We start from the raw sequence: 12,760 nt of genomic DNA on the forward strand, positions 1-12,760 counted from the left end.
GTCATAAATTATTTACCCCCTAATGGGGTGATCTGCCAAACGTACCCCATGCTGCTAGATATAGGACGCAGAGTGCAAGCTTTGTATACTACAGTGAGTTGTGACAAACCAACCATTTCCTGTGTGCGTGCGTGTGTGGATGTGTGCAAGTTTGAGAGTGAGGGGTCTGTGTGTGCGATTGTCCATCATTCCCGACGAGAGAAGACCAGACGCCCATGTCGGGCCTTCCTGGTGGCTTCCATGGATCCCTGTCACCCCAGCTGGGATCTGCTCAGAGCACCCCTCCCATTTGCCTTGCATCCCGGCTCCAGGAGCACAGGGGAGTCTGGTGAGCAAGTACGACCATCCTGATATCATGGAATGAGGTCACAGATACGTGATTGAACAAAGAAGGGGAAGATGGGAAAAAACGTGAGAAAGGAAAACTTCGAAAGAAACTACCATGTTCCAGGGCTGCCCCATGTTTCCTGCGTGCCGGTCTCTCCTTCCTCGGAGGAGCGAGTGGGCTGGCTTTGGTGGTGTTTATACTAGAATCCAATAAGCGCATCCGAGGGTGGTGTTTCCTCTGCTGGATACATTCAGAGAGACTTCTTAGTGACACTCAGGCGATGCTCTTTTGCACGGAAGGTCATCCTTAGAGAAAGATTTTGCCAGGTGGGATGGGCTGACTTTGAACCCCAAAGCTGTCAGGTTTTTCCACAGCTGTGCAGACACGGGCCCTCCCAGCTGACTATGGCTCTTTTCCCGGTGGCTCTCATCTTGGTAGTGGAAGAGTTCTCTGGGCCTGGAGAAGGGGCAGGGGCCAGGCGGACACGAAATGACTGTGGGGAAGGGTCAGTGTGAGGAATGGACTTTGCAAGCGAGGCGGGAAGTGTTTGGTTTTCCTTGAAGCATGGGACATCATTGATCATGGTATTCAAAATGTCTTTTGCACTGTACAAGTTTATGGAAAAAGATTGTATGCTGAAAAGTCTCAAAGCAAACTTTGTATTAAATACAAAAGTTCTTTTATGAAAAAAGCTGAGACCCACAAAGTGCTTAGCAGTTAAGAGGCCGACAGACAATTAAATAAGCTCTTATTAAGTGGGATTACTAGTGCCGTTATTGTCTTGGGGGGAAAATAGCCACCTTTTCTGACCTGTGATATGGGAGGGTTTCAGAATGGCTTTCTGTCTGGGGAAGCAAGACTTGCTGTTACAGGTTACAGTATATATTGTGGCTAAAGGAAGACAATTTGGTTTAAAAATCACACTGAATACATCTCAATATACACATCATAAGGTTCATTCGGATCTAAATAGTGCAGAGAAAAAGGCTATTCTTCTTCAAAAATAAAAATAAAAGCAGCAAGCCATACCGATCTTCATCCAGTGTGCCAACAGCTTATACGCTGCCATTTATAAGGAAATAAACTTCTAAATTACCAACTAAAAAAAAAAATCAACACAATAGCATTTATAATATTTCAACACTACCTCAACCTCTGTGCAGACAGCGCCAAAGACAACCTATTTTGGAAATGCTCTTGGTAAACTCAAGCGAGTTTCATTGAGAGAAAAGTCTTGAGCCAGTGCTTTTGACATCCTTGGGCCGTGACAGCCGCTGGTGCCACAAACCCAGGAAACCTTCTCTCCTCTTCTCCCTTCGTCTACGGAGCCTATGGCTGAACACCTCCGGATGGATCCTCAGTAGCATTTGGCTTCTGCCTGAGCCTCCCATGGTAGTGACGTCATTGAACGGAAATAGCAGGCAAAAATCAGAGCATGGCTATTGTAAAACATCGAGGATGCAATCCAGGGGAAGTGTCTGTTGGGCCGAGCTATTTTTATAGCATCTGAGCCACCAGTGTTCTTGAACCGTACAAATAGCCAAAGACATTATCTACAGGTTTGTAAACAAATTACATTCTTCTTTTAGGACATAAATAAGTTAAAATAGAGCAATTTAAGCAGAAACAAGGCAACATGCCGGCAAAGAAACTTTATATATCCATGTATATATATTTATATATATATATATATATATCTACCTATCTATATGGACGTATACAGTCTTGGAAAGTATACGTTGATATAGATACAAAGAAATGGATATAACCTCGTGAGTGTCTATGAAGTTCTTCGGTTCCATTGGTGCAAATCTACTAGGCGAGTTAAGCTCTGCGATTTCAAAAAGTTATTAAATTAATCTATACAACTGAGACCATGCTGCGCAAGCATTTCAAAAACTCACAGACCAGTGGATCGGATAAATAGTCTCAGAAAAGAGTCCTGTTTGCAGTTCCCGCCTAAGAAAACAAACGAACAAAAAACCCCTCCCCCTCTCCAACCCCCCCAAAACCAAACAAGGGGAGGATGGAAAGTGTCCAGTACATTCATGCGGGGGACGTGGTGGCCGGGTGGGTGCATGGCTGGTCCATGTCTTGAGTGGGAGCCAACAAAGGCTCCCTTTGGGATAACTGCTCACTCCTCCCAGAGGCCCCCGGGAACCCGGCCCTTGCCTCGAAGTGAAAAATTGTTCAAACAGCATCGCAGCCAGAGAAAGGTCTGTGGGTGGAAACGTCGGTTTTCTCTCCAGTATTTGGTTTCCTGGGGTTGCTCCTTGCTGCGTGGGTGGGTCGGGTGCCTGGAGGGTGGGTGCCCGGGAGCGGTGGCAGCGGGTCCCTTAGGGCGGGCCGGCGGGTGGGCAACAGGGTCCTCAGCTAAAGCGACGTCTCCAGGCTGTGAATGGGGCTCCCTGGACTTGAAGAGGTAGCTGATTTGCTCGTGTCGGTCGTCAGGTTGATCCCGCTGTCGATGGCGCTGTTGTTCTTGTTGAGCGACGACGGCGGGCTGGAGTTCTGCTTGAGCGCGGCATCTTCTTCCAGGTCGGTGTCGTCGATGAGGGGGATGTGGGGCTGTGAATCTTCGATCCGGAATTCAGGATGAGCCATGAAGTTATGGATGGAGGTTCGAGACTCGGGCTTTTCTAACCCTTCATAGAGAGAGCTACGGAACGCCTTCACGACGCGGATCTGCAAGGGAAGCACAGGGCTCAGGAGCAGCCCTGGGGCCTGCGGGGGCTCCGGGGGGGCTCAGAGGATGGGGCTGGAGGAGGGTGAGGGCAGCAGGCGGCTGGAGTCCACAGTCGCTGGGTGCTATGCGCCTCGCAGGGAGGGAAGAATGGCAAAGGGGCTCAGGTGATGTGCATCCATGAGCTGGGTTTTAAAAATGGCTTTGGTTTTGGTCAGAACTACAGTATTAGGACAGGAGGGTCATCAAGCACCATGAAAGAGATGCTGGGACACAGTGGTGAACGGAAGCATGGTCCACTCCAACGGGCACCCCGACCTAGTGAGAGACTGAGCCTGGTTAACTTGACAGCAGAGGTTCGACCATGCAGAAGGGAGAGGGGCAGGGGAAGAGACGGGGAAAGAGGAAAGGCTTTTTTTTTTTTAATTAATCTTAAAAATAAACCGAAACACCCCCCCCCCCCCAAAACCACACACAGTTAAGAAACCAAACCACATGGAACAGGTTACGTGTCACACAGTAAAGGAACAGGAAGGAGAGACGGCTGGATGAGCGGGGATGAGAGAAGACACACGAGGCCAAACAGAGAACGGGGACGTCAAACTGAGGCAGCAAAGCGGATGAAGCCAGCTCAGGTCTTTCTGAGGCGCAGAGCAGAGGCAGCCAGAAAGCACGAAGGAGCCGCAGATGGTGACATTCAGGGGCAGGGAGCATGCCACAGCAGGGTCAGGAACCACACAGCACACACAGACGGACACACGGCTACACTTGGAAGCCTGGACAATGTGAACGAGATCGTTTGTACCCAGCGTTTCTTTCCTTCATGCATTTGGGAGGTAAACACTCGAGTATAGACTCACAGCCCTGGCCAGTCAGTGGAGCTTGCTTTGGTGGTGGTGGGGGGTTCTCTGGTTTCCTGGGGTGTTTTGTTCATTTCTTTATTTGTGCTTTGAAAACACAAAACCAAAAAATGAGGCCAGAAGCAGATGGCCATGCCCAGCCTCCCCGGGCACTTCCGGGGGGCGTGTACAGTGTTTCTTGTCAGTGGTGACTACGCAACGAGGCTCAGCCTCCCCTGAAGACTGGAAGGAGGCTGCTCATTGGGTCTTCAAGGACAGTGGACGGGGACTTGGAAGTAGGAAGAGACCCAAGTGTGGGCTCTGGCTCTGCTGCCTTTTGTGCCTTGGCTGTGGGAGACCCACACTGTCTCTCTGGTCATGCTCTGTCCTGCCTTACAGGGTGCAGAGGGGCAGGACCCTCACCTGGGAGAGAGGTATCCCCTCTCTGGGCTCCTGGGAGAGGGGACATGCCTGTCACCTCAGGGGACTGATGGGCCTCGGGACAAAGGTGCCTTGTGCTCTCTTCCCAGCCCCAACTCAGAGCAGAGTGAGAGGTGGAGGAACACGGTGGCTGGGTATGGAGTGCGTATGGGGGGTGGGGCTGAGGGGCAGGACCTTGGTGACACCTCCAGCCTGCAGGGAAGCAGAGGACCGTGTGGAGATGGTTGTGGGGAGGCCCTAGAAGTCCCAGCCTGAGCTCTGGGCTAACCCCAGGGCTGGCTCCTCTGATGGCATGGTGTGGAAGCCTGTTCCCTGGGAGTGAATTTTCTGGGTGCCTCTGGTTGGTGATTCTGTGTATCATAACTGAGGTGTATTTCACTGTTTTTGGGAGAGGGCTTCTATAGCTCTCATGTGCGCTCTGCCTTCTGAGGACAAACACAGGGAGAGTTTAACTTGGGTTCTGCTGTCGTCCTTCTTGGTCTGGTGCCAGGTCACCCCATTTGGCTCTCTCCTCCCCCCTGAAGTTCCCCTCTGCTGTGGGATATCAGTTATCAGTGCTGACTTCCGCATGTTTTCTAAGGAGCATCTCTGTCTCTCCAGAGTCCCTCCAGAGTCCAGCACTTGCTAGAATCATGCTTTAAATAAGAGACAACAGAGTTGGCCAGACACTGCATTAGTGCTGGCACTTTGTGATGGCCCCCTTGGCTGCCCCGACTTCCCTATTGGTGGCTCTGTAGGGATGATGAATACTCGGATCTCTGGATATATGGGCCATCACACCATTGACTGAGAGAAAATGCAGAACAAAACAAAAAGTCCTCAGTTTTCTCATCTGTAAAATGGGGTAATCAGTGTCACTAGCACTGCCCTAGTGCATGGGCTTTCTGAGGCTGATGTGCATTGAGATGCCGGCTGGAGCACTTGGTGCATGTGTGGGGGAAGGGGACAGTGGCAGGCCCCTGTCATGTGACTGACAACGCAGAGGGGACGACACACAATGAGATGAGGCCCTTCCACCCTCCCCCTGGCATGGAGACAACAGAAATAATGAACTGCTCTGGACAAGACTGTGGGGACAAGACTTTTCGGGACACCCCGCCACGGCCATCTCAAGTCTCCACTTCGGTTCTCTCTGTGGCTGAAATGGAAAAAAATATATATGGGAAGAAAAAAATGCTCTTCTATCTCCCCTCCCTGCCTGCCGTGGAGATGGGACTTGGGGGCAGAAGCCAAGTTTGGGTACAGGGACCAGGAAAGAGGAAGGACCCAGTGGGTGGGATTCAGCTGGTGTGGCTTGGTCAGCACAGGGCACCTGGCACTACGGGAGGGCTCTGGGGGGATGCACAGGCCCCTCTCTGAGATGCTTCCTGGGTTCCACATACTCGAATGTTTACCCGGCTTCAAGGAAGCCAAGAGTCTGGGATTGATTCACATTCATTTCAGGCTCAAGGTTAAAGACTCACAACCTGTTTTAATTTCACTCTCTCTTGCTGAACTCTGTGTCCAGGGTTCTCTAGCCCTCTAGGGAAACAAACACATGGCATATTCAGACAGTGGAGAGGTCTGGGGGCCCCCCCCCAACCCAGAAGCAAGCCATTTTCTCGCCAACCCAAGTCGCCTAAATGAGTTACCAAAATGCTAAAGAGAGGTCCAGCTTTCTGTCCTCCTCCTTGTCTTGATTTCTCTTCCTCACTGCACACTCCTTGCCCTAGCAGTCCTCAAAACCAGGACAGGTGGTCCCCTGTCTGTCTAGGGAGGCATGGTGTCCAGAATGTGGCCCAGGCCTGGCTCACGAGTGGGTCTGAAGGAGCAGGAATTCACTGATGAACATAGAACCTGCTACAGACTTGCTCAGGACAAAGATGGCTTGAGATGAGTTAGGATTTGAGGGGGAGAAGGGGAAGAAGAGGCCGTGCAGCCTGGCGTTTGATGAAAGAGCCGAATGGGGTTCTGGTCACGAGTGGGAAATCATGCTGTGTCTCGTTCCCTACCAGGCTGGGGGACTTTTCCCAGTGAGCCTGTGGGTGTGGGTGCCCGCTGTGGAATGGAAGTTCAGCCTCCATGCCTCCAGGTCTGTGGACCTGTCTGGGAAGTGGTATGGGGTGATGGGACAATGAGGGGACAGACTTCTCGCCACTCCTTTGCTGTGGGTGTCTGTCAGTGTCTTCCTCTGTTCCATTAACATGCTGGTAGACTGTCCTTTCTTCCTAGTCATTTTGTGACAGGGCCTTGCTAAGTTGTCCAGGCTGGTGATCAACTCTTGTTGGCTAGGGACAGTGGTTTGACTCCTCTAGGCGCACACAGACTGCAGCTCTCTGTGCCTCGGCAGGCACATGGCCATGTTTGCTGAAGAGCCCCCAATGTGTAGATCCTGCTTTGTGGGGGCAGCCCCTGTCTATCCACCCAATGGGGCCCTGCTGCTGTGTCCTGGCCACTTGATTCAAACCTCCCTGTGGGCAGGAAGCATTTTTGGCTTCTCAAGGGACCTTGTCTCATATCTAGAGGGTCCTCAGAGTCCTTGGAGACCAGAGGAGGTGACATTGTTATGGAAACTATTCAAGCAAAGGACTAGGGATGTTTACTTAGTGTTTGCACAGTGACCCTCATGACCAAATGTGTATGCTGAGACTACAGAGGTTGGGATCCCTCTTGGAGCCCGTGCCCTTGGGCAAGAAGATGGTGAGGTTCTTTTTGGGACCCTATGCCCTTCTGGGACCCAGTTATAGGCTGGACTCTGAAACAAGAGGGTAGGAATGCTAGGTTCCTGGCGATGGGCTTGGGTGAGGGAGTTGGTGTGACCAACCCCACTGGGGCTTCTGGGAGAATGAAGGGTCAGGGGTGAGGACCAGTAGGTCAGCTTTGGGACAGCCTCTGCCTAAGCTCCATTCAGAGGCTTTTTCCAAAGTTGAGGTCAGTTGGGATAAGGGGGGCTGATCTGGGCTGGAGGGAGTTTAAGAGTGGGCATAGAGGTGCATTTCTCTGAAGGAACAGTACTGTCCCACTACTGGCCTCCTTGAATGGTTTTACAAATGACACAAAAGAAGAGTGAGAAGGAGGCGCGGAGGTGTGAGTGGACTGAGCTTTCTTCTTGATCGTGAGGGCTAAGCTGAGGGACTAAACCTAGGGAGGGTCTGCCAAGGCTGTGTGGGTGCCCAGGAATGTTGGGTGAGTTCTGTCCTGGCCGGTGCAAAGCACTGTGCTTCAAGAAAGAGGCTGAAAGAGGCCAGGCAAGGTGGTGCACCCCTGTAATCTCAGTGGCCAGGGAGCTCAGGCAGGAAGATCACAAGTTCGAGGCCAGCCTTAGCAACTTAGCAAGGCCGTGTCTCAAAAATAAAAAAAAATAAAAATAAAAAAGCAGGGCTGAGGATGTGGCTCAGTGGTTAAAGGGAATGGAAAAAAGAACTGAGCTTGCACCCAGGAGCCACAGTCCTGGCAATCAGGGTCACTCAGAGCAATTCTGGAGTCACCAGCAGGGGTGTCTCCGTACCAGAACACTTGGAGACTGCACTTCTAGACAGGTGGGGTGCTGTGCACGGTCAAAGTTAAGCTGCTACAGGGACAGGAAAGAGTACAACAGTCATCTGGGGTGAGGGCTTTGGTCTGAAGGCCAGAGAAGTTGGGACTAAAGTGTTTCCTGCCCAGAGAAAGCCTGGCAGTGATCTCCTAGTGACGGCACCTTATGGGAACATGACTCAGACACCAGCTGCTTACATACATGTCCACATCCCGTGGCGCATCTGGTCACCCCATCGCTGTGTTTTTGTGCTAATGAATGAACATTTTCTGCATCCTTCCTGCAGTCTTGTGAACTGGGCAGGAGATGAGCGCAGGCCATGGACAGGATCAGGTTCTTTGTGGTCATATGGAATAGCTCCCACACCACACATACCCTGCTGGGGAGGGAGGAGCGTTGCGGCTGCTGTGGTTCTGGGTGCAGGTAGGGGCACTTCATGAAGCATCAAGAGGTAAGGCCTGGAGTCTGTTTCCCACTGTCTGGTGGGAACACTGGACCCAGGGACTCCCTTGAGTGTGGGGGGTCTAACTGGAGACAAAACCAGGGAGCATCTGGGAAATACAGACTGACTCCTTCTGGGGCCTAAAGTCACGGAGAAGCCAGGAAATCCAGAGATGAGAGATGAGGGACTCAGGTCAGAAGGGGCGGCATGAGGAGAGGAAGAGGGAGATGAAGGAGGGCTCACAGTCCCTCGGACCCTCAGATAAAGAAGGACAGGATGCCAAAGGTTAGACCTGAACCCTCCGGGCCTGCTGGCACCCAGAAGAGATGTGAGGCATGCCCCACACCCATGGGCAGGAGCCTTGTCTTTTCCAGGAGGGGGTCAGAAATTTAGCGTGTCCCGACTTCTAGTAGGGGAAGTGTTTGTAAGTCCCCTGATGCCATCAGATGGGCAAGGGGAGGGACATTCTAGAAGGGAGATTTCAGAATTTTGGGACTCCTGACTGATGGTGACCTCTGGCCTACAGTGACCTCTTGGCTTGTCTGTCCCTCTTGGTCATGACTTCCAACACCATTAGGTATTATCTGATCATCTGGGAAAGCCGAGATGACATGACCTCTCTCTTGGTGGGATCCCACTATTACCCCTGAGGGGCTTTTACCCTGACCCACAGTACCCATTGCTTGACTTTGACTGCAAGATTGTGACCTGCAGGCCAACTCTGACCCTTGTCGTCATGGGCTGGGCTTTTCCTGACAAAGTACAACTAAACTAGATGACACTCTGGCCAGCTCTATGACTGCCTGTCTTGGCTTCTGGGACCTGTGGTGGACTGAGACCATTAGATCACTGAAACCCAAACCCTCCTGTCCACTGGTGATCTTCTGACTCAGACCTTTGGACTGCTTGTGACCCTAACGACACTGACAGGTTGGTTGTAACCCCTGGACCCAGCTGACCCTGGCCTGCTGAGTGACTGGCTATGACCTCCTGACCAACTGGGACCCTCTTCAGTGGTAGTGACCCTTTAGCCCCCTGGGCCTGACGTGACCAGCTGCCCCCCACGTCCTCTGGCACCCCTGCCCCTGCCCGCCCCGGGGGGCTGGCGTTGGTGGCGCCAGCAGAGGCGGTAAGGAGTCACACTCACGCCCAGCTGCAGCAGGAGGAAGGCTGGTCGGAGAGGAAAGAGCATTGGACAACGACACGCGACTAGGGCTAGAGAGATTGGCTACGTCCTGGCTCTGGCTGGTGACGGAGGACTGTCTCCGCAGGGCCCCCTGAAAGGAGGCCCCGCTCTTGAATGTATTGACTACTTCAATCTGCAACGGAGGAGAGAACGAGACAAGTTGCGAGAAGAACGGACACGACAGCTACACAACTGACAGGCGCAAGGTCACGAGAACAGCCGCAGCCACGGCGACAACGACAACAGTCACTTAAATCAAAACAAAAAATACCAGACACACTCCAAGGCTCTGAAAGATGTCTGCTCAGCTCCGGGCCCATCTGTAGGCCCCAGGGTCCCCGGGAGGACACAGGGTTCCAGCCTCTCCCCTGTGCTAAGGGCTGGGGACCGTGGATGGGGGAGGCTGGGGGTGGCTGGGGGTGAGCATGCTGTTTGGCCAGAAGAGTAGCTGCTCAGCCTCCCTGGGCCAGGCCTGGAGCCAAGAGCATTGTGGTGGGGGCTCTGGGGTGGGCAGACCTTGGTCCAAATTCTGGCTTTTGTCACTTACTAGCTAGGTGACCTTGGGCAAGTCCCCTGTCTGAGTCCTGTTTCTTGTCCTTAAGAAGGGGCAAAGCCATCTACCTGGCAGGCTTATCTGCAAACGGCAAACACCAGGCCCACGTTAGTGCTCAGGAAGAGGCGGGTATGGGTATGCTCTGCTCATGCCCACTCTAGAAACTACAGTCTTTGGTTCCTCCAGCAATCTGGAGACCTGCAGGACAGTGATAGTCGCAGGGCTGGAGCCACTGGATGCTCTGCCCCCACAGGAAGTGGGGCCACTGGGGTCCTGGCTAGGGAAGGGGGTGCCCAGGCTGCATCAGGTAGCTCTGGGTCTGAAACCCACTCCCTGTCCCATCCGGGTCATGCCATCTCAGCAGAAGGGCCACCTCAGGGGCTGAGTGGCTTCTAGAACTGGGGAGGCAGACCCACCTGTCCTCTCAGGCCATAAAGGTCAAATGAGATGAGTTTTGGGACTGGCACTGTGGGGTGAGAAGTGGCCCAGGGGAACCACCTGCTGCACAGGACAGAAATGAAGTTGCTAGTCCACCTCTGGAGACCGAGGTGCAGCGGTGGCTCTTTGCCAAGCTTTCCCAGAGGGTCAGGGAGGGATCAAGGATGACCTCCCCAGCTGGAGTGCCCCTGGTGGTCTCTCAGGTCAGGAGGCCTCTCTCTTGGTTTTGGTCCCCTTTTGATCCCGGCCTCACAGAATGGTGACAGCATGCCTGTGAACAGCCTCTGACTGGGGGAGGGGGCTCTGGGTGAGCATGAGGCTTGTGCCTGTGGAGTGACATGGTTTATTACATGTCGCATGGTGGCTCCCCACGCGTGTGCGTGGCAGGCACGGGTGTGTCTGTGTACCTGCTCCCCAGGGCCTCCTTGACCACCTGTGGGAGTCTGGGGGAGTGTCTGGAGCCCTTGTGGGGGCAGAGGATGTGCGTGGGTGCATAAAGGTCTCACCCCGGGGCCCTGAGAAAACGTGAGGCAATCCTGGCCTGTAGCTTCCACCTAGCCTTGCCCTACCCCTCCTGGTGGCCGTCCCCAGCCACCACAGTTCCCTCACTCACCTCAGCCCTCAGAGCTGCCCCTCTACCACCCTCCCAAGGGACTTCTCCTGGAAACCCAGGGTGGGATAACCCCTGCAGCGGCTCCTGGGGGGGGCCACGGTGTGATGGAGTCTTCCTGAGGAGGCTGCTCTGTCCTTGTAGCAGCATGAGTGTGTGTATAAGGAGCGTCGTGTGCGAGTGGCTGGTGACACAGTGAGGGCTGGTCTGGGGCCTTACAGTACTCTTTGCAGGGCGCTATGAAAGTCCCCTGGGCCTTTCTGTGGCCACCCTCGGTGCCAGAGCCAGCTCTGGGGATGACAGGCACACACTGACCTCTGCCACCATCTGCCAGCAAGGCCTGGGCCCCACCCTGGGGCTTCCTGTACCTGTGTCTGAATCCGATTCAGGCCCCGGAACCACAGGATCTGGCCGCGGCGCAGCTCCCTCTCGGCGTGGTCGATCTCCTCCACGTCCTCGTTGAGCTCCTCCTCAGGGATCTCCTCCTTCTGCGTGAGCCTGCCTGCCTCCTTCAGGAACTTGAGCCTGCTCGTGGGGATGGTGGCGATGACCTGCAAGGGACACCACCCAGCAGGGGTTCAGGGCAGCCTGTCCTTCCAGCTTCTCCTCCACTTCCTCTCCCTCCTCCTCTACCAGGGCGTCCAGCCTCAGGACCCACTTGCTCCTCAGCCCATCTCTCCCATCCCTTGGCTCAACCTTTTACAAGTCCTTGTTAACTTGCTTTTTCACTCACTCGTCTAGACTCAGGGGCACAGTGGGACCTCTGGGCCTTCAGAGGTTGCCCAGATGGGACTTGGAAGACATCACACTGTGCTGCTTGTGTAGCCCTGGGCAGGTCATGTACCCTCTCTGAGCTTTGGTTTCCCCATCAGCGAGGGTGCAGCCGGGCGTGTAAGTTGCCGTGTAGACCTTCGCTTATGGCTGGCCCTCAGGTCTCCCGGGTTCATTTCCCCCTGAGGTCACTGGGTCAAGGGATCTCCAAACCGGGGGAACAAGGGCATAGGTCCAGGTGGCCTGGGGCTAGCCAATCTTAGACTGGGAAGGCAATACAAGAAGGGATGTGCCTTCTTCTCCATGTGAAGGCTTCCCAAATGGCTTGTCCATGGGTCCGAGGCCCAAGAGTCAGCCTGATGTAGCAGATGCCAGAGATCCCTCTAATCCATGAGGACAGACACTCAGCCTAAGGGTTCTTGGGAGTTTAGGGACAACACTGTCCACTGGTGTAGACCTTAGTCCTTCAGAATCTGCTCCCCTAGATGCTGAGAGCTTAGAGTATGGGCTTCAGTGTGATAGAGATGGCCTGGTCCCAAGAGGTGCCCAGAGAAGGGGTTCCTAGATCAAATTGAGTCTATCAATTTTCCAAAGAAGCTCCAAATTTTAAAGATGAAACTCCTGGGTATGGTAGTCACTTCAAAACGAAACCTGTAATCCCAGCAACTTGGGAGGTTGAGGCAGGAGGGTCACAAGTTCAAGGTCAGCCTGGGAAATTTAGACCCTGTCTCAAAATTAAAAATAAAAGGTGCTGGGAATGTAGTTCAGTGATGGAGACCCACTGGAGTTCCACCTCCAGTTCCAGTACTGCTGATAACTTTCTTCTGTATCTTCTAGTTAATTTTTGTCACTGTGGCTTCTTACTCTAGCTTGGGGACAGCCATGAAGGAGAAAATGATGTCTCAGGCCCGTGGGGTCCCCACTGCCTGGGTGTCTGAGCACTTTGGAAATCAAG

The 12,760-nt window shown here is 53.4% G+C and overlaps 2 protein-coding genes across 2 annotated transcripts in view; both read right to left on the reverse strand.

Annotated features, from left to right (window-relative positions):
- Cidec (cell death inducing DFFA like effector c) overlaps positions 1-12,760 on the reverse strand; it is a 554,473-nt gene that overhangs the window by 313,726 nt on the left and 227,987 nt on the right. The window lies entirely within an intron of this gene.
- Atp2b2 (ATPase plasma membrane Ca2+ transporting 2) overlaps positions 2,455-12,760 on the reverse strand; it is a 207,502-nt gene continuing 197,196 nt past the window's right edge. Inside the window, exons 23-24 of the mRNA XM_071605956.1 lie at positions 11,403-11,585; positions 2,455-3,013 (exon numbers count right to left, since the gene is read on the reverse strand). Of these exons, the coding sequence (XP_071462057.1) occupies positions 2,702-3,013; positions 11,403-11,585 (495 nt within the window). The 3' untranslated portion in view covers positions 2,455-2,701. The remainder of the gene's footprint in view (positions 3,014-11,402; positions 11,586-12,760) is intronic.

This window comes from Marmota flaviventris, chromosome 20 (genome assembly GCF_047511675.1).
Source record: "Marmota flaviventris isolate mMarFla1 chromosome 20, mMarFla1.hap1, whole genome shotgun sequence".
Lineage (NCBI taxonomy): Eukaryota > Metazoa > Chordata > Mammalia > Rodentia > Sciuridae > Marmota > Marmota flaviventris.